General features: G+C 39.3%; 1 protein-coding gene across 1 annotated transcript in view; it reads right to left on the bottom strand.

The window, feature by feature from the left end:
* ADAMTS6 (ADAM metallopeptidase with thrombospondin type 1 motif 6) overlaps nt 1–20,451 on the bottom strand; it is a 182,615-nt gene that overhangs the window by 1,299 nt on the left and 160,865 nt on the right. The window contains exons 20-23 of the mRNA XM_054178600.1: nt 17,494–17,623; nt 14,296–14,500; nt 8,181–8,357; nt 3,888–4,044 (exon numbers count right to left, since the gene is read on the bottom strand). Coding sequence (XP_054034575.1) covers nt 3,888–4,044; nt 8,181–8,357; nt 14,296–14,500; nt 17,494–17,623 — 669 coding nt within the window. The remainder of the gene's footprint in view (nt 1–3,887; nt 4,045–8,180; nt 8,358–14,295; nt 14,501–17,493; nt 17,624–20,451) is intronic.

The raw sequence follows: 20,451 nt of genomic DNA, 5'->3' as shown, positions 1-20,451 counted from the left end.
TTTGCACTGCAGTCAACATGTGAGAAATGCCTAATAGGGCACTTTTAGCTAAGAGCATTTGCACAGCTTCTTCCAGATGGAAATTAAGATAGACTTTGTCAAGAAGCTTTGCCTTACATGTAGGAAGATGAAGAGATGCATATGGAGAAAAAGCAAAGGCCACAAGTTTAAATTACAAATTCAAGTGATGGAAAAAATGAAACTAAATTAATTTCTCATCTAATTATTTATCCCAAAAGAATAGTGTAATTTTTTTACTCAGTTAACGTTGCATTTGATACTTGTCTTCCTCCTACAATCTTTCTCAAATTATAACAGCTATAAAGAAAATGTCAATAAAAAAGTAGATGAACTAGCACTACTTTGATTCTTATCATATTTAGACTGATTTTCTATCTAGGAGTGAAGACCAGAAGCCAGCATGCTGTTGCTCCAAGACCTGACAGAACAGCAATTCTAGATACTGAGGTGTATGAAAGAGAAAACAGACACATGAAACAGGCAAGAGAAGAAAACATAATATAGTGAAGCAAACATAGCATGAACTATCATTCAGCCACTCCTATTTGCCTTCCTTATACATTCTCCTAGTACATTATTTTTGCTCTGGAGCGGTCTTCAACAGTGTGTTCATGCTGCAAACATACTGCAGTATGAACTCAAGTACAAGTGAGAATTTTTCATATCTGACCCTAGGAAAGCATTAATAAGGCTTATATATGGGGTCTGTACTGAATGATAATTCTGATAATGGCAATATGCATGCTTTTAGCTAGACAAGTAATGGTCACAAAAGGATTTAAACTTTTACTTCAGTAACACAGATGTAGTTCTTCTGTCGTAACTTTTTCATTTACCTACCCAATGTTCTATGTACTACCTTTTCAATCTTTCAATTCTTACTTTGGAAACAGAATTGGATGCCGGCAGAAAGTAGCTGGCTGAAACAGACATATTTCTCTGTCAGCAGCTATACATGGCCACTGCATATCCCTGAATTTCAAAAGCTTTTCTCAAAAGAGGTCAAATATCTTCCCAAAATATTTTAGGTCCTTGTGTTTGTGAAGACTTGGAATACAGGAAAGACAGACTGTGAGTTATAAATGAAGTGAGGAATAAAAGGGTTCACTTGATCTTGATGAGATGTAAAAAGTTCACTCAATTCCAGAAATAATTCCCATACACATTGTATGTAGTTAAATACAGGTAAAGCCACTAACTTCATTTTTGCTAAATGTAGGATTTTAAATTACCCTATTTCATGTTGGTTTTTTTTTAACATATTCTTCCTCTTGACTAAAACTAGACCCTGCTCAGCCAATGTCATTTGGACAGCAATGAGACAATATTCTGGAAATTGTCCACAACTTCTGTTTTAAAAATCAGTTTTGAAATAGATATGGTGGCTGATGAAGTAGACTACTCTTCATAGGACTGTGGTTGAATGCAAGAAGTTTAGCAGAGCCTTTTTTGTTCCCAGTAACAACTGTTAATAAGTTTCAGTAAGCTACATGTATTAAACTCCCTCTTACTGAACTTTGTGGCTAGATCACACAGTATTAAGTATCATATTACAGTAATAAAAGCACAGTAATGTCACTGTGCCTTCAGCTAAAGAGCTGACTGCAAAGACCTATCGTACAAAATACTATTAAAGTGATTTTCAATATTTTCTATTCATGGATCCCAAATAGTGAAGGTGTAGGTCTTCAAAAAACACTATTGTCAAGAGACTTCTTTTTGATTATTACCCTGCACAGCTGCACCATAAAGTCTTCAGCCACTCAGTGTACACAGATCACACAGAGAAAACCCCTCATTATATTCCTCTATAGGAGATTGTATTTTCCTGAAAAATTACTAACATAATGATTATAAATATAACATGACCTTGTCATCTAGAAATTAAGAAGAGACTGTGATTAGACCATGCCCAATTATAAGAACTTTATTACCTTTGGAAAAAAGTCAACATTTATGTTTGGAAATAAAATATAATTTAGTTGTTGAGCTTTAAAGAGCAGACAGTTTCCTAAATTGATAATCATCATGTAACTATTGCCTGAGAGGGAACTAAAATAACCAAGATTCTTTGCAAATGACAACACGGGACAATAAGCCTCTGTCTAAAACTTAAACTTCCAAGCAGCAATTTAGAGTGCTCTCATACTGAAACAACTAAGACAATTTTAGTAGGTTCTCATTTCATCACAAACAACTGTATTTGACAAACTTTTAGGACAACTTTTAATCTATGGAATGACCCTGAATACTAGGTATTGAATGAACATCAAATCACATAGACTGTACCATAATTTTGCATTTTATTAAAACAAAAAAAATCACAGTATTTATTACAAATAAATAGAACAAACTCCTAGTAGTTGGAGAACCTGTGCAAAAGATACTCCATTACATACTGCACAGAGATTATAAAAGAAGCAGTGTTAGTGACATTGCAGTCCAGTACTGAAAAATCTAGGAAACACCAAAATTTAGGGAATAGCTGTTTTGAAAGAGCTATTATTGATGTGCAGCCTTTCTTGATTTTGGGGTATGTCTGATTCAGTAATTTATTTATTTTCCTTTTTAACTCAAAAGCAAATGCCCTCAACTAGTAAAGAACTATTATAAATCTTTATGATGAATGAGGAAACTTATTTTACTGTTTAGCACTACTTTGAAGATAGCATTTCCTAATGGGATTCCTTGGACAATTTATGAGTTCAGAACTGGAGTGTTCCATAAACATTAAATAAGCATATTTGGACATGATTATCTAACATATTATCTCATAAAAATGTTATGTTGAAGCAACTTCAGAGTCTGGTAAAAAATACTGTAATTATTTCAGGTAGGCATTATTAATTTAAGAAATTAAAAGTTAATCAGAGGAAGCTAACAAGTAATTTGAAGTTTAAGAGCAGACTTTTAGCATTGTGTAGCATTAAGTTTGTAGTCACAGAATCACAGGATCACAGAATCAACCACAATGGAAAGGACCTCAGAGATCATCAAGTCCAACCTATCACCTAACACCACCTGACAATTAAACCATGGCTCCAGGTGCCATATCCAGTCTTTTTTTTTAACACCTCCAGGGACAGGGACTCCACCACCTCCCTGGGAGGCACATTCCAATAGCCAATTATTCTTTCTGTGAAGAACTTTCTCCTCACCTCAAGCCTAACCTTCTCCTGGTGCAGCTAAAAGACTGTCTTCTTGTTCTGTCACCGGTTGCCTGGGAGCAGAGACCAACCCCCACCTGGCTCCAACCTCCTTTCAGGTAGTTGTAGAGAGCAATAAGGTCTCTCCTGAGCCTCATCTTCTCCAGGCTAAACAACTCCAGGTCCCTCAGCCGCTCCTCATAGGCTTGTGTTCAAGACCTCTCACAAGCCTCACTGCCTTTTTCTGGACATGTTCAGGTATCTCAATGTCCTTCTTAAATTGAGGAGCCCAGAACTGGACACAGTACTCAAGGTGTGGTCTAACCAGTGCTAGTCCTTGTCTTTGAATGAACATGTAATTAACTATTTTTGCCATTACATTTTTAGGTTAACCATTGATGGAACAGGTAGGTCAGCGGACAAGAAGTGTAACATGCTTCCTCACCTGTTATGGACATTTCCACCGAATTAAAAAAAAATGGGAAATTTTGTCCATGACTTAGGCTATGTATTTTAAGGGTATTGTTTTAAACAAAGAGTCTGTAGTTAGGTTTTAAGTGACTTCATGTTTAAATTTGAATTCAGAAAGTAACCGTAAAATCTTCATTCCCATTCTGAGAGAGGATGTCATGTAGTCTTTTACTGACAGATCAGGGCAGTAATACTGACCATGCCACTTGACTGTTTCCAAAATAAATAACATTAAGGTAGCAAACTTACCTTCTGTGTTGGAAATTGGAGTACTGTCACATTTACTTTCACATTGCTGCATGGATGGAGGCCTAAGTGTTTCCGGACATTCACTGGATGCTTGTCCGGTGTATGAGAGGCACTGTACTGTTCTCATCTGTTGCCCAAGACCGCACTGTGCAGAACACTAAAATTGAGAAAGATAAAAAAGTAAAAAACAACTTGGATCCCATTTTTAAATATAAAACAAAATACCAGGAAAGCCATCAGAAACAGTATGATGGTGGTTTCAGGCCCAGGTGCACTTGAGTGCCATGTGGCTACTCACACCACACCCTCCACCCTGGTAGGATGGGAAGGGAAATTGGAAGCAAGATGGAAAATCTCATGGGCTGAGAGAAGGAGAATTTAACAGAGCAACAGAAAGAATGAAGGAATAACTGGAACAACAACAATAGTAGAAAAACTAATATATAAACTGAGTAATATAAAATGCAACATGCTCACCCAACATAGCCTTTGCTTGCTGCCCACACCAAAGCCCACCAAAACCCTCTGCCAGCCCCTTTCCAATTTATGTAGTGGGCATGGCATTTATAGTATGGAATATCCCATTGGCTGGTTCAGTTGGCTATCCTAGGTGTGACCTCTTCCAGCTTCTTGTGAAGAAAAGCAACCCTATCTAGCTGAGCCCAGAACAAATATTCGTAGAATCATAGAAAGTTTTGGGTTGGACATACATAAATTTTAAATAAAGGCATCTGAAGAGATCTAGTTAATATAGAAAATAATTTTCATAAAACAGTTCAGAATTTTTCAGTTTTAACAGTATGTGAGAGCCCTTATCTTTCAAACTAAATAGAATACATTGCTATGTTGGCTCCCTAAACAGTTTGTATTTGAGGTATAGAATATAATTTACACTATTTTGTATGTCTTATCTGAGTTTGATGCATGTTTTCAAGAGAGAAATAATCACTGTAGAATAAAGAAAGAAAAAAACCCAAGGAGAATAAAAATTCAAATCTGCTAGAGGATTGTAATGTAAAAGGAAATTATGGTTTTTTTTAAAATCACTTTGCTGTTTATGGTAGTTTAGGCTATGCCTTTAAAATTTTTCACAGATCTTGAACAGAAAGTAGTAGAATGTAAATACATCACTATTGGGTGTAAAAAAGGAAAATAATGATCATTCTAAACAATTCCATTGAAAAGATAATGGACTTAAGCTAGTAATGCAAATAATCTTTGTTTTTTCACTTCTTCACTAGGGGAAATACTAACTTTGTGCTTCTGATGGCTTCTGCTTGACCATGGCTGCATTGTTGTAATGTCTCTCTGTTCTTTCTCCTGTCCCTTTTGTGTACAAGGGCGCAGGGGAGAGGCAGGGAGGGAGAACCTATTAACTTCCTGGATCCTTGTGCTGTTTATTAATTGTAAATATCTGTAAATATTGTAAATACTGTCTATTTTGTCAATATTCATTGCATTTCATTTTAGATAGTAGTTTTGCTTGTAAATACAGCTTTCATTTGCTTCCAACTGAGCTGGTCTGGCAAATTTAATGTTGGGAGGGGAACCTTCAACCCACCACACTGTTTCAAATAGCTTTTGAGTTTGTATAATTCAATAGTGGTTTTAGTGTATCAGTTTAAGATAAATGCACTTCTGAACAGCTAGCCTCAAAGAAAAGCTTGTAAGACTGTAGTACAACACATGATTGTCCCCTGGTTCATTTGAGTGTTTTATTTTCTTAGTGGCATTTTACTCCTAAGTTGCAAACTTAAAAATTGAAACATTCACTTATTATTTTAAATACAAGCTATAGGTTTTAACTGAGATGCAAAAATATAAAAAATAAGGAAACTTGATAGATCTTATTTAGAAACATTGCATAATGGCAGCATCTGTTTGGTAATTCAGTGTATTTTATGTTAAATTATATATTTCAAAGTTTTGGCAGCTATTTATCTTACTTAAATAGGAGTTGGCTTTGTATTTCTACCATGTTCATCAAAGAATTTGTGTTTTTAAAATACTAAACCTTGCAACATTGCTCAAATTACTAACTAAAATAAATATTTCTTTATTTAATGCTAACAGAAATTCATTCAGCATAAACCAGATTGCTGTCAGCAGACAATTACCAGTCAGAATCATACTTCAGTCTGAGACAAGCAGGGGAGAAGCTTATAGAATAGAATAGAATAGAACAGAATAGAATAGAACAGAATAGAATAGACCGGGTTGGAAGAGACCTTCAAGATCATCATGTTCAACCTATCATCCAACACCACCGTATCAACTAAACCATGCAACCAAGCACCCTATCAAGTCTCCACCTGAACACTTCCAATGATGGTGACTCCACCACCTCCCCAGGCAGCCCATTTCAATGGGCAATCACTCTCTCTGTGTAGAATTTCTTCCTAACCTCCAGCCTAAACCTCCCCTGGCACAGCCTGAGACTGTGTCCTCTTGTTCTGGTGCTGGTTGTCTGGGAGAAGAGACCAGCCCCTGCCTGTCTACAACCTCCCTTAAGGCAGTTGTAGAGAGCAATAAGGTCACCCCTGAGCCTCATCCAGGCTAAGCAACCCCAGCTCCCTCAGTCGCTCCTCACAGGGCTTGTGCTCCAAACTCCTCACCAACTTTGTTGCCCTTCTCTGGACACGTTCCAGCAAGTCAACATCCTTCCTAAACTGAGGGGCCCAGAACTGGAAACAGGACTCAAGGTGGGGCCTAACCAGTGCAGTGTACAGGGGCAGAATGACCTCCTTGCTCCTGATGGCCACACTGTTCCTAATGCAGGCCAGGATGCCATTGGCCTTCTTGGCTTCCTGGGCACACTGCAGGCTCATGTTCAGCCTACCATCGACCAGTACCTCCAGGTCCCTCTCTGCTTGGCTGCTCTCCAGCCATTCTGACCCCAGCCTGTAGCACTGCATGGGGTTGTTGAGGCCAATGTGCAGAACCCTCAACTGGATGTGTTAAATCTCATACCGTTGGATTCTGTCCAGCCTGTCAAGGTGCCTCTGCAAAGCTTCTCTGCTCTCCAGCAGATCAACACCTGCCCCCAGCTTGGTGTTGTCTGCAAATTTACTGATGATGGACTCAATGCCCTCATCCAGATTGTCAATAAAGATGTTAAAGATCATGGGGCCCAGCACTGATCCTTGGGGCACACCACTAGTGACTGGCCGCCAGCTGGATAGGGCACCATTCACCACCACTCTCTGGGCTCAGCCCTCCACCCAGTTCCTAACCCAACACAGTGTGCTCCTGTCCAAGCCATGGGCTGACAGCTTGGCCAGGAGTTTGCTGTGGGGGACAGTGTCAAAGGCCTTGCTGAAGTCCAGGTAGACTACATCCACAGGCCTCCCCACATCTACCAGGCAGGTCACCTGATCATAAAAGGAGATCAGGTTGGTCAGGCAGGACCTGCCCTTCCTAAATCCATGCTGGCTGGGCCTGATCCCTTGGCCATCCTCTAGGTGCTGTGTGATTGCACTCAGGATGACCTCTTCCATAATCTTGCCTGGCACTGAGGTCAGGCTGACAGGCCTGGAATTCCCTGGCTCTTCCAACCAGCCCTTCTTGTGGATGGGCACCACATTGGCCAGCTTCCAGTCTTCTGGGACCTTTCCAGGGAGCCAGGACTGCTGAAAAATGATGGAGAGCAGCCTGGCCAGCTCATCTGCCAGCTCTCTCAGCACCCTAGGATGGATCCAGTCTGGTCCCATGGACTTGTGGAGATCCAAATGGCTGAGGAGGTCTCTAACTACTTCCTCCTGGAACACAGGGGAACTATACTGCTCCCTGGCTCCATCTTCCAGCTCTGCAGGCCAGCTGTCTGGAAGTTATTCTGTCCTGCTATTAAAAATTGAGGCAAAGAAGGTCTTAAGTACCTCTGCCTTCTCCTCATCTTTTGTTACTACGTTTCCGTCCGTGTCCACCAAGGAGTGGTGCCCCTCCTCTTGCTATTATTATATTTATAGAAGGATTTTTTGTTGTCCTTTACAGCAGAGGCCAGTCTAAGCTCTAAATGAACTTTTGCCTCCCTAATTTTCTTCCTACATGACCTAGCAACATCCTTAAATATTCTATGGGTTGCCTCAACTTTCTTCCAAAGATGGTATGCCCTCTTTTTTTCTCTCAGTTCTTTTAGAAGTTCATTGCCCATCCAGGTTAGCTGTCTGCCCCAGCAGCTCATCTTGCTTCAGTCACGGGAAATACACTTTATCCACTTCCAGCAATGTCTTATCCTTAGAATGTGCAAAAGTGCAGGAAGCTAACAGCAAAATATATTTACATGAACTGTCATACCTGTCCCCAGTCTCCGGTAACCCAGCGAGGAGGAGGACATCGGCCTAAACTGCAACGGATGCGGACTGGTGGCTTGTTTTCATCTTGGCATTGTGCAGCTGGGAAGGTTTTTAAAAGATCACTGCTTTTGCACAGAACAATTCGGTGTTTGAATCCTGGGCCACATTTTGGTGTGCACTGAAAAAATATTGATACAAATAAATAATGAAAATCTCAACCTCAAAAAAAGTCAATAACAGTATCACAAATGTTATTACGGAAAATGCAAGCATATATTTATGGTCTTATAATTAAACTGCAATCAAGATTTCCCAAGATGATATTTTAAAAATATTTAGAAACACAAACAACCTAAGAGGTCATTGCTTTACTAAGTTCATGTTTTTGTAATTTTAATTTGACAGAATTACATTTCCTTTGCTACTTATATTTAGTCTATGGTTTTACTATTTACTTATATATAAAAGAGCCTTGAGATTAAAAAAAACAATACAACACTTTGCTGCATAGTAGAATGTCTGCCAGATGTAGCACTACTATGAAACAAACTTGAGTGTTCAAAAATTAGAAGCCAAACTCTCTGTTCTTAATAGGACCTTAGTACAGTCTTTCTCCACCTCACTTAATAGACTACTTGAGCTACAATGGGAAGATAAATGGTTTACTGGACTCCATAGAAACCAGGACATTAAGCTGGAAATATTGAACCTTCTTATACAATGCATGCTTTTCTCCCCTTCTTTTATTTAATTTATTTCTGTTTCACACCATTCTTATTTTCCATTTTATCACTTCTACTCATTCTAACAGTAAACTGATAATAAACTAATTTGAAAAGAAGCAGGTCTGATGACCTCCTCTTCTCCTTCCTTTTTGCTATTATTAACTGTCATTTACACTAGCATAACTGGAGAATGGGGAAGAGTCAAGAGCTACCAAATTCAAGACCTTCCCTAAGTCAGTCCCTCTTTAACATCTGACCAGGAGATTTTACAAGCAAAGTTTTGGAATTCCCTGTTGACATGTTGACCTTTCCATCATAAGCATAACTGAAGTACTTGGACTGGAATCAGTTTCTGCAAGTATAAAGCTTACATATAAATTATGCTAAATCTGTCAAAAGTGGAACTGCCTTTCATATGGAAGTAGCTGTAGAAAGAAAGCATTATCTGGGAAATAATACTATGTGGACCAGAAATTATATTTAAGGTTGCACACCAAAGGCCATTTGCACACCCAAAATAGTACATTATGCAACTAGGGGGAAAAAAGAAAAACCCCTAGGACTCATCTCCCCAAAAAATTACTTGAGTGCTCCAAACTTTACAGATTGCCAATGGGCTGGATCCACAGCTCCAGCATCTGTCATGCAGTAATCCATGATGCTCTGGAGGAAGGTGGTGCTCCAGAACACATCCAGTTCATCGATGATATCATCGTCTGGGGTAAAACTGCTGAGGAAGTCTTCGAGAAAGGTAACAAAATCATGGACATTCTTCTGAATGCAGGTTTCACCATTAAGCGAGACAAGGTGAAAGGACCTACCAAAGAGATCGTTTCTGGGAGTGCAGTGGCAGGATGGACACCGACACATTCCAGTGGATGTGGTAAATAGAGTCTCTACCATGGCAAATCCCACGAACAAGCAAGAAACTCTATGTTTCCTGGAGACAGTGGGATTTTGGAGACTGCACATTCCTGGATACAGTCAGATTGTGAAACCTCTGTATGATGTGACTCAAAAGAGAAACAGTTTCCACTGGGGACCTGAACAACAAGCAGCCTTTGACCTGATAAAACAAGAGGTAGTTCAAGCAATGGGTCTGGGACCTGTCCGAGACGGTCCAGACATTAAAAACATTTTGCACACGGCTGCAAGTCACAATGGTCCAACCTGGTGCTTGTGGCAAAGAGCTCCAGGTGAGACATGTGGACAACCTCTTGGTTTCTGGAGTCAAGGTTACAGAGGTTCAGAGGCTAACTATACTCCAACAGAGAAAGAGATTCTAGCTGCCTATGAAGGAGTGAAAGCAGCTTCTGAAGTAACTGGAACTGAATCACAACTTCTCTTAGCTCCCAGACTACCAGTTTTGAATTGGATGTTCAAAGGCAAAGGTTCCACACTACATCGTGCCACAGATTCCACCTGGTCTAAGTGGATGGCTCTGATAACACAGAGAGCTTGAATGGGAAATCTTGAAAGACCTGGTCTAGTGAAGGTGATCTCAAGTTGGTCTGAAGGCACCAACTGTACTAAACCTCCAGAGGAGAGAGTAACTCGTGCTGAGGAAGCTCCTCCTTACAATGAACTTTCTGATGATGAAAAGAAATATGCTTTGTTCACAGACAGTTCCTGTCGTCTTGTCGGGAACAAGCGAAGGTGGAAGTCTGCAGTATGGAGTCCAACACGCCAAGTTGCAGAAGCAAAGGATGGAGAAGGAGAATCCAGTCAGTTTGCAGAGGTAAAAGCTGTCCAGCTAGCTCTCGACGTAGCTGAACGTGAGAGATAGCCAAAGCTTTATCTCTACACCAACTCATGGATGGTAGCCAGTGCTCTGTGGAGTTGGCTAAAGGACTGGAAAAAGAATGGTTGGCAAAGAAAAGGAAAGCCTATTTGGGCAGCTGACCTGTGGCAGGACATTGCTGATCGAATTGAGAGAATTCCAGTGAAGGTGAGACACACTGATGCTCACATTCCTAAGAGCAAAGCTACTGAGGAACAGCAACACAACCATCAGGCAGATCTAGCTGCAAGAGTTTCTCAAGTAGACATGGACTCTGATCTTGATCTCGACTGGAAACACCGAGGTGAGATGTTCTTAGTTCAGTGGGCTCACGATTCGTCAGGACATCAAGGCAGAGATGCAACCTACCAATGGGCTCGTGACAGATCCATAGACATTTCCATGGATGCTATCACGCAAGTCATCCATGACTGTGACATTTGTGCTGCTATTAAGCAGGCAAAGCGAATTAAGCCCTTGTGGTATCATGACAAATGGTCCAAGTACAGGTATGGTGAAACTTGGCAGACTGACTATATCACTATACCACATTCTCGTTCTGGTAAGCAATACGTGCTTACTATGGCAGAGGCAAACACTGGATGGCTGGAAACTTATCCAGTTCCACATGCAACTGCACACAACACCATTCTTGGTCTGGAGAGACAGATCCTGTGGAGACACGGAACTCCAGAGAGGATTGAGTCAGACAACAGAGCTCATTTCAAAAACAACCTTGTAAAGAACTGGGCCAAAGAGCACGGCATTGAGTGGATATTCCACATTCCTTACTATGCACCAGTTGCAGGGAAGATTGAATGCTACAATGGTTTGTTGAAGACCACTCTTAAAGCCATGGGATGTGGATCTTTGAAAAACTGGGGAAAACATTTAGCACAAGCAACCTGGCTGGTAAACAGTAGAGGTTCAGTGAATTGAGCTGGACCTGCATACTCAGATATGCTACAGAAAGTAGAAGGTGATAAAGTTCCTGTTGTTAGAGAAAATAATCTGTTAGGTAAAACTGTTTGGGTATTTTCTCCCTCAGGAGAGGCTAAACCTGGAGGGTGGTTTAGGTCTGAGGGGTGGTTTCAGCTGAAGGTCCTGGTCACACTCATTGGGTAATGCAAGACAATGGTGCATGAAAGAATGGTGAAATTCAGTGTATTCCACAAAGAAATTTAACTTTAGCTGAGAGAGTTTAATTTCAGACTGTTGTACAGCTACATCACGTCCAAAGGAAGAATCCATGAGGAATCTATGGTGCACAAACCCTGAGAACCCTGAGAGCCCTGAGTCAACTGACAGTCCCTGTACCCCTGTTTCCCTTTTCTTCGCTTCGTCTGTGAGGAGACAAACTGTTTTCCATTTTCTTGTTTCCTGATTTTCTTGGACTTCTGAATCATCAACATCTGAGGATAGCCAGAATGGACTATGAACTTTACTTACAAACTGTAGATATTGCTTTAGATTGGATGGACAGTACGAACAGCCAATGAAATTGTCTAGAAGGGGTGGATTGTGACCGTTTTAGGCTATGCCTTTAAGGAAGGGACAGGTGCTGGAACACTCTGGCTGAATGTTTTGAAAACAAAGATAGGTCTAAATGAATTTCTCTGTCTCAGTTCGAGTCTGTTCTGTCTTTCCAGCCTGTCTGCTTCTGATCAACTAGCTGGAGCTGACCTTGAATAACAGATAACCAAAAATAATCCTTGCATATGCTTTGAGCCTAACAATATTTTCCTCCTTAATAATTACCTTTTTCTCTCTCTCTCTAACCCTTTTGGGAAAAAAGGGAGGTAGGGGGAGAGGGGGGGCACAAGGGGGGGAAACCTCCTCTCCTGAAGGAGGGAGTTTTGTTCTGTAGTAATTTCTTTGATGTGAATTTCTGTATATATTGTAAATATTGTATATTGTGTACATATTCACTGCATTTCATCCTGCTTGTAAATACAGCTTTAATTCATCTTGCTTCTCTGACTGAGTCAGCCATGGTTTCTTTCTTTGTGGGGGAGGGAGAACTGAATTTTTCTCTCACCACCACAACAGCTAATCCTGACACATCTGTGCCTAGTTTAAAAGAACTTTTAAAACTCTTCCACAGTACAATGTAAGGTATTGGCACACATACATAAAAAGATGTATACATACATTTACTTCAGAAAAGGATCTTTAGTAAAATGTCTTCTGTGGGACTCACCTAAACCAGTCAATATAGAATGGGCAGGCTTATCGTAAATAATATCTCTGTTTAGGATCTATACTGGACTGCACAGAGATGAGTTTAAAATCCAGAACTGCATAATGAGTATATAATAAAATATTCCATAAAATTTAACCTATCCTATCACGATATTTTCTCCTTATCTACAGTAGTTCAGTGTTCAGAATTCTGACAAGAGGGTAGCCAGATTCAACTGTCCTGTTATCAAAAAGGCTTTAATCCCAAATTTTCTGTAACCTAAATAGAGTAGAAAGCTAGGAGAAGGAGGAAGTACGAGAAGATCTCTCTGCCTCTGCCTAAATAGAGACAAAAAAAAGGAAAAAGGGAAAAAAAAAAGAATGTGTGAGGTTCTTCAGTTAAATGATCACAAATCCTCAGTGTTTTGGTCTGAATTCTATGGAATGTTGCATGTATTTTCTCCTGCGAATAATTCATGTAAAATATATTACTTTTAAGAAAGAACTAGAAGTAAGTACACCTTCCCAGATGAGTGCTTAAAAATCACTTGTGCTCAATCTCTTCTCAGTGACTGAGAAGTCTGTCAAAATCAAACAGAAAAGTGAAAAGGCTGAAAGACTCTTCAAAAATGTCAAACCCATTGCTACTATGTTGTTTCACAATCTCTAGAATTTGTTAGCAAATAAGCAAGAGTTTGAAGATGAAAATTAGAGTTTAGGTGGATCGACTATGTACTACTGCTTGAATACACATTCTTTTATCTGTGTCTAAGTTGCTATTGGGGAAAATCTTCTATCAGCTGTGTGTACCAGAAGACAATAATGTCCCTTAAAACCCCACTTTTTTTGGAGCCATAGTCAAAATTCCACTAATAAGATGGCCTACACTTGGTCCCCCAAAATTAAAGTGAAGTTGGAAAATAGATTGCCTATAACAATACTTAACCATAAAAAAATTAAAAGCATCAATTAGAATTTAACAGAACATCTACATCTTGGGAGCAAATGCCAGAGAAAATCCCCAAACAAAACCAGGAATAAGGGTCTTCCACTAGTAAATTCTTCTAGAAATTTCAACTCACTCAGTAGAAGTCATGACTAACAGTAATATGAATGCAAATTAAATGTGATTGTCTGATAAGGCTCTTCTCAAGAAATGTTTAGATTACTTTTTGGCAGTATATTTCATTATCTGGAAAAATATAAAAGAAGTTAATTTTCAGTGGGTAGAATAATTCAATTAAAGCTCCACTGTTGCAAAGCATGAAAAATTTTATTACAAAATACGTAACATGTATAATAATCTATAAGGTTTTGGATTTGTTACTAATCCTTTACCTAGCAAACAGCAACAGACGATGTACTAATATTCAGTGATCAAACCCTGGCCTCCACTATTACCATGAACTAACGCAGCAAAATTTCCTTACTTCTGACCAATCCAAAGCAACCCACTGTGGAGGACAGGACTGGTTATTACAGGACTCTTTTTCAATAGGCCGGTGTGTTAAACAGTTGGTATTGTCCAGTGTCTCCTCCTCAGAAGGTCCAATCTTTCTGATGCAAAGAACTGTTCGTGAACGCATTCCTCCATCACAAGTTTTACTGCATTCTGACCAATCTCCTATAAACCATCTGAATAGAAAAAGTTAGGAGACTCTGTTACTACATCCCAAAAACAGAGAAGGTAACTGTGCAAACCTAGAAATAGTTTAGATTACTAAATGTAAATAATTGCTAACAATACACACATTCATAATGAAATAACGTAGGAACTTACGAGTCTTTGAATTGAGCATTTTAATTAATGCCTCGCTGAAATCATACCTTCCAGTAATAACAATAATACTTCTGATTCTTCTGGAGCATTAATTTCTGGCTGAGGCTATAGTATTTCGAGAGGAGTGTTGAGCCTAATGAAACTGCAGCTGTTCAAGTGGATTTGTTCTGCACTTGCCAAACATTATTTCTCTGAAAGTGACTTTCAACTGGAAATGTTTGGGAACTACTGCTGTAGGTTATAGCACAAGTTAAAAGCCAAGATGGTTGTCTCTCTAGTATCATTACAATAAAATAATTTGATCTCGAAATCTGGCACTCTGAGTGTCTCATTTGATTATGAAACATTTCTGAATGTTTTCATAAACATAAACCTGTCTGTAAATGTTTTAGGGATTTTTTTTCTACTAATGAATGGTTAATACAGCTCAATTCACTAGAAATATCTCTTCACATTGCTGAGTACATTCAGTTCTCAATATTTCATATTCTGGATAGATAGACTTATCTGAATCATCTGTGCAAAGGATGAAGTTAAAATCTAGTACGATATCACATGTTGCCAACATGCCAAAAATGCTCAGACATGTCAGTCACTGTGGAGTTATGCTTGGTAGCACATGATTTGACATATTCTGAAGCTTCTGACACACAAAATGTGCTGCTACTGTGTCTTGTGATACATAATATGTAATATATTCTAATATGATCATAGATCAACACAGATGCAAACAAATACGCCATGTCATTCTATCACTAATTACCACCAAAAAAAAAAAAGAGAATGAATTTGTAATTCTTCTCCACCAAACATATGCTTTTACTACAGTAGGAAGAATTAGAGCTGTTCAGAGCATAAGAGAGACTGAAGTGTTATTTTTTAATTGGTACTGTGATTTGCTTAAAGTGCCTTCTTAAGTAACTTTTAATTTTATACTGTATGATGAAGCCGTACTGTTCATAGAATTATGAGCATAACTGGTATAATGTTTTGAAATCTGGAACTTTCAAAGTTATTTATTGTCATATCAAACAAAATGCTGTGAGCAAATAGAGTCTCTGTTGCCTCTCAGGGACATCAAAGAAAATGCAACTGTCGTTTGGTTATAAAGAGTAATGTCTTGATAACTGCCAGTACACACCACAAGGAAGGCAGAATTGTGTTAATGGCAGAAAGAAATATCCAGCTATTCTATGTAAAGAATAAGTTTAACTGGATGAAAAATCTTCCAGTCAAAAGGGCCGAACTTATTTAGGTAACTATGTGAATAGCCTTCTTCTAGACTTACTTACAGGACCACAAATCAAGAACCCTTCCTTAAAGAGTCTAGAACTTCATATTCACCCTGTGGGGAGAATCACAATGGAGGCACATCTGGGCTGAACAGCTCTGACATATTCAAGCAGATGATGATTAATACCCTCTTTCCAAATCTTGATGACTTGAGTTGCATTGTGCTCATCAATGTCTGTGTTGTACTCACAAACGTCCCAGTTGGTGCATTGGGATTTTTTTTCTTGTTTTAGTTTTTTAATAATATCAGTGCAAAGATACTGTGATACTGTAATTAGTGCACTTACAGCCATACTAAACAGTTAATCCAAACAGAATTCAAATGTGTGACCTGGCAGGGTAAATACAGTAACACACAGACCATGGGGACAACAATTTAGACCAACTTAGGATTTCACTTCTGTCAAATATGTTTGGTACACGACACAGGGGAATTTGCATAGAAGGCATTGCTCGGTCATCCTTCAACGAGTTACCACACCAGGACACCAGCTGATATTCCAGGAACAAACTGGCTTCATGAAGATCTGTTGGGATTTTTATGTATTAATCTCGTCTCATTCATCCTGGTGTCCCTCACACTATAATTTTGCAGTTTCTAAGAGACATTTAAAAGACACCACAGTATTTCTTCATTATTCAGTGTCTAGATTCAACCAGCACTCATGGTTTCCATGTGAAATTAGAATATAGCTACAGGTTATCACCAAATTTGAAATAACCAGACTTTGTGAGTCAATTAAATGTAATTTTATTTTTTCTACCATGTTTGTCTCAAAATATAAGGAGTTGTGCATATGCTGAAATTGTTTTTCTAATGTAAAATATCACAACTGTTTCTAAATAGCTTTCTCAATAAGACTAAACTATGCTATATATTTTTGAACAGATGAACTGCTGTGTTTTTTGTTATAAATATATCACATATGGCTATCCTTAAAACTAAAACCAAATATACTTAACCAAGCAGGCACTTAATCCTAAAGGCATATAGCATGACAGCAACACTGAGCATCCTGGAAAGAAGTAGTTTAACAAAAAACTATTATTACTACTAAGCAATTTATGCGATTCCCATTTGTCATGTGGACACGTCAACCCGAATTTTAATATAATATACTTAAAATATATGGCAAACATACCTAAGTTAGTCAGGCTTGGGACAAAGTTAGTCTCCCTTCAAGATTCTTATGTCACTATTGCCTAAAGAATGGTCCTCAGTTCTACTCTAAGCACTGCTCCTCGCATCTGGCACTTACACTCTAAGAAATTGCTTTGCTAGTATCTTTTTACTTACAATGTCTGAGCTGATTTGCATATTTTAAACACCACTGTCCCTCAGTCAAATCAGACCTTCTCTAGGTGAAAGTATATATTTTTCACAACTAATTTCACAGGAACAAGAAACCATAACCTAAACCTAAAAAAAAGTATGTATGTCTGATAAGACAAGACCCTAATACCAGATAACATTTGGTAACAGGATTTATTATAGATTATTAAGACTTTTCAATCTGTGTAAAACACATGTCCATCTTAGTAATTAACAACTTACTCAGGTGGGCAAGGCTCAATGTTGCAGGCTCTTTGGTTTTCTGGAGGCTTACTGTCAGGGTCACAATAATTGTTTTGTACAATGGAGTTGTCATCCAGCCTTTTACACACCACCTCTTGTTTCTGCGTACCTTGGGATGAAATGAAACACTGCTAATTAATAATTCTTGCTCTTCTACTTGTTGAGCAGAAGCGTATTTCACCTACTGATTTTTAATCCTACCATCTCACGTTAGTTGTCTGAATGATGCAGTAGTGTGAATTCCAACTGACTGAACACCCCCTGACCACAATTAATCTTCCATTTTCCTTCAATTTTAGGACACCCTACTGAGAAAGGATTTTAAATTGTTGGGTTTTTTTCCTAAAACAAAGGGAATATATTTATAGATTTACTAACAAATTGTTTTTATTTATATATAGAACAGAATCCACTTTCTGTCTACCCTCATCTGCTCATAAAAAACACTTAAATTTACAAAGAAAGCACCACCAAAAAGAATGTGGTCACACTCAAATGCAGAATCATTGTTTATGTACTCAGTTTTAAAATAAACCAGTAATACCAGGAAACAGTGTTGCATTTGTATACATGTTATCCTATAAATATTTTCTTCATTAAAATCTGAGAGATGCATTTTGTCTTTGTGAATGATCATTTTGTCTGGCACACCAGGCTCCTTTTTCACTGTTAACCATCAGCAAGGCAGCATAGAACTGATTACTATTCCCAAAACATAATGATGTATCCCTGCCAAGGCAACATTATTAAGCAGCATATTAAGCAGACTTTCTGATTTTTAGCTCAGAGTTTTGTTGTGAGAAGCAGTACATGTGGCCTCTTCCCCTCTTTTTAGGCTGTATGGTGTTTGCTAGCATAAAAAGACTGGATCAGTTCTTATTGGATATGTGTAGTCTTAATACTAAAATAATACTATTTGTATGCTGCAAGTTGCAAAAAGCCCTCAATGACATGCACACAGTTAAATAGGGATTAAAACATTCTGGCTTTGAGTATCTGCCCCCTCTTCATTTTAAGGCAAGATTTTTATAGGAGGTAGACATGCAGTAATAAAATTAATTCTATAAATATGTTTTCCAGGCACTAAGAATCTCACTGAAAAATATAGGATTTTTTTTTCACCAAAAATTTGTAGTTCTTTTCCTCACTAAACAAACTAAAAACTTACCTTGCAATTGTTTCTTTTGTTATTCTTTATGGATAAGAACCAAAACTCCTACTTTGTTTCCTAAAATGTGTATTATACAGAATTCAGTTATTTAATTCCAGCAGCAAGCCAAATCTAGCCTTATAATGCCTGATGTTTAGCCCACAAACTTGCCTGTGAAGAGAAGTCTCGCAGTCCATACAGGTGTGAAATGACTTCATGAACGTACGTGCAAATGACACAGAGAAAATCGTAACCTCCCTTTTCATTAATCTTGATCGCATGCAGTCCCCATGAAGCTGCAGATGCAGAGGTAGGCATGATCCCCTCTCATCCTGAGGGGATGAGGGGATTCCCACTTCCCATGAGAACGCAGTAACTTCTTTGACTGCTAAATTGTGGCCAGTCACCAGTGGCATCCCCCAGGGATCAATGCTGGGCCCCATCCTCTTTAACATCTTCATTGATGATCTGGATAAGGGGATTGAGTCAGTCATCAGCAAATTTGCAGATGACACCAAGTTAGGAGCAGATGTTGGTCAGTTAGGGGGTGGAAGGGCTCTGCAGAGGGACCTCGACTGACTGGACAGATGGGCAGAGTCCAATGGGATGGCATTCAAAAAGTCCAAGTGCCAGGTGCTGCACTTTGGCCACGGCAACCCCATGCAGAGCTACAGGCTGGGGTCAGAGTGACTTGAGAGCTCCCAGAGAGGGACCTAGGGGTACCGATTGACAGCTGCCTAAACATGAGCCAGCAGTGTGCCCAGGTGGCCAAGAAGGCCAATGGCATCCTGGCCTGCATTAGGAATAGTGTGGCCAGCAGGAGCAGGGAAGTCATTGTGCCCCTGTACTGTGCATTGGTTAGGCCACAACTTGAGTCCTGTGTCCAGTTCTGGGCCCCTCAGTTTAAGAAGGACATTGAGACACTTGAATGTGTCCAGAGAAGGGCAACAAGGCTGGGGAGAGGCCTTGAGCACAAGCCCTATGAGGAGAGGCTGAGGGAGCTGGGATTGTTTAGCCTGGAGAAGAGGAGGCTCAGGGGTGACCTCATTGCCCTCTACAACTACCTGAAAGGTGGTTGTAGACAGGAAGGGGTTGGTCTCTTCTCCCAGGCAACCAGCACCAGAACAAGAGGACACAGTCTCAAGCTGCGCCAGGAGAAGTTTAGGCTCGAGGTGAGGAGAAAGTTCTTCACCGAGCAAGTCGTTCGTCATTGGAATGGGTTGCCCAGGGAGGTGATGGAGTCACCATCCCTGGAGGTGTTCAAGAGGAGATTGGATATGGCACTTGGTGCCATGGTCTAGTCATGAGGTCTGTGGTGACAGGTTGGACTTGATGATCCTCAAGGTCTCTTCCAACCTTAGTGATACTGTGATACTGTGATACTGTAAACTAGATAAGGTGGCAAGAGTGTAGTTTCTAGTCTGTAGATTGTTTCCAGTTTTTATGCAATTACAATCTGATTGCAAAAAAACATCTTGAAAGCAAGGTGAAAAGTCTACACCTGACAGTGTTAGATGAATGTCTTATTTTCTGATTACAGGTTAAACTTATTTCTTGTCTTCCTGCAACCATGAATCCTGCACCTCTGTCTGCACTGTCACCAAAAATGCTTATTAACACAAAATTCTCCCCTTTACTTACCCTCCCAAACTCCTCAATTTTATATGGCACTTATCTAAGACTCCTCTGCTATTTAATAGGCAACTGTCATGACACCCTGCAAAATACAAGTATGATTATCTCAAATACAAATAGAGCTTTAGGAATTCAAATACACTGAGGAAAGC

This window comes from Dryobates pubescens, chromosome Z (genome assembly GCF_014839835.1).
Source record: "Dryobates pubescens isolate bDryPub1 chromosome Z, bDryPub1.pri, whole genome shotgun sequence".
Lineage (NCBI taxonomy): Eukaryota > Metazoa > Chordata > Aves > Piciformes > Picidae > Dryobates > Dryobates pubescens.
This window is presented reverse-complemented; position numbering and strand designations above follow the sequence as displayed.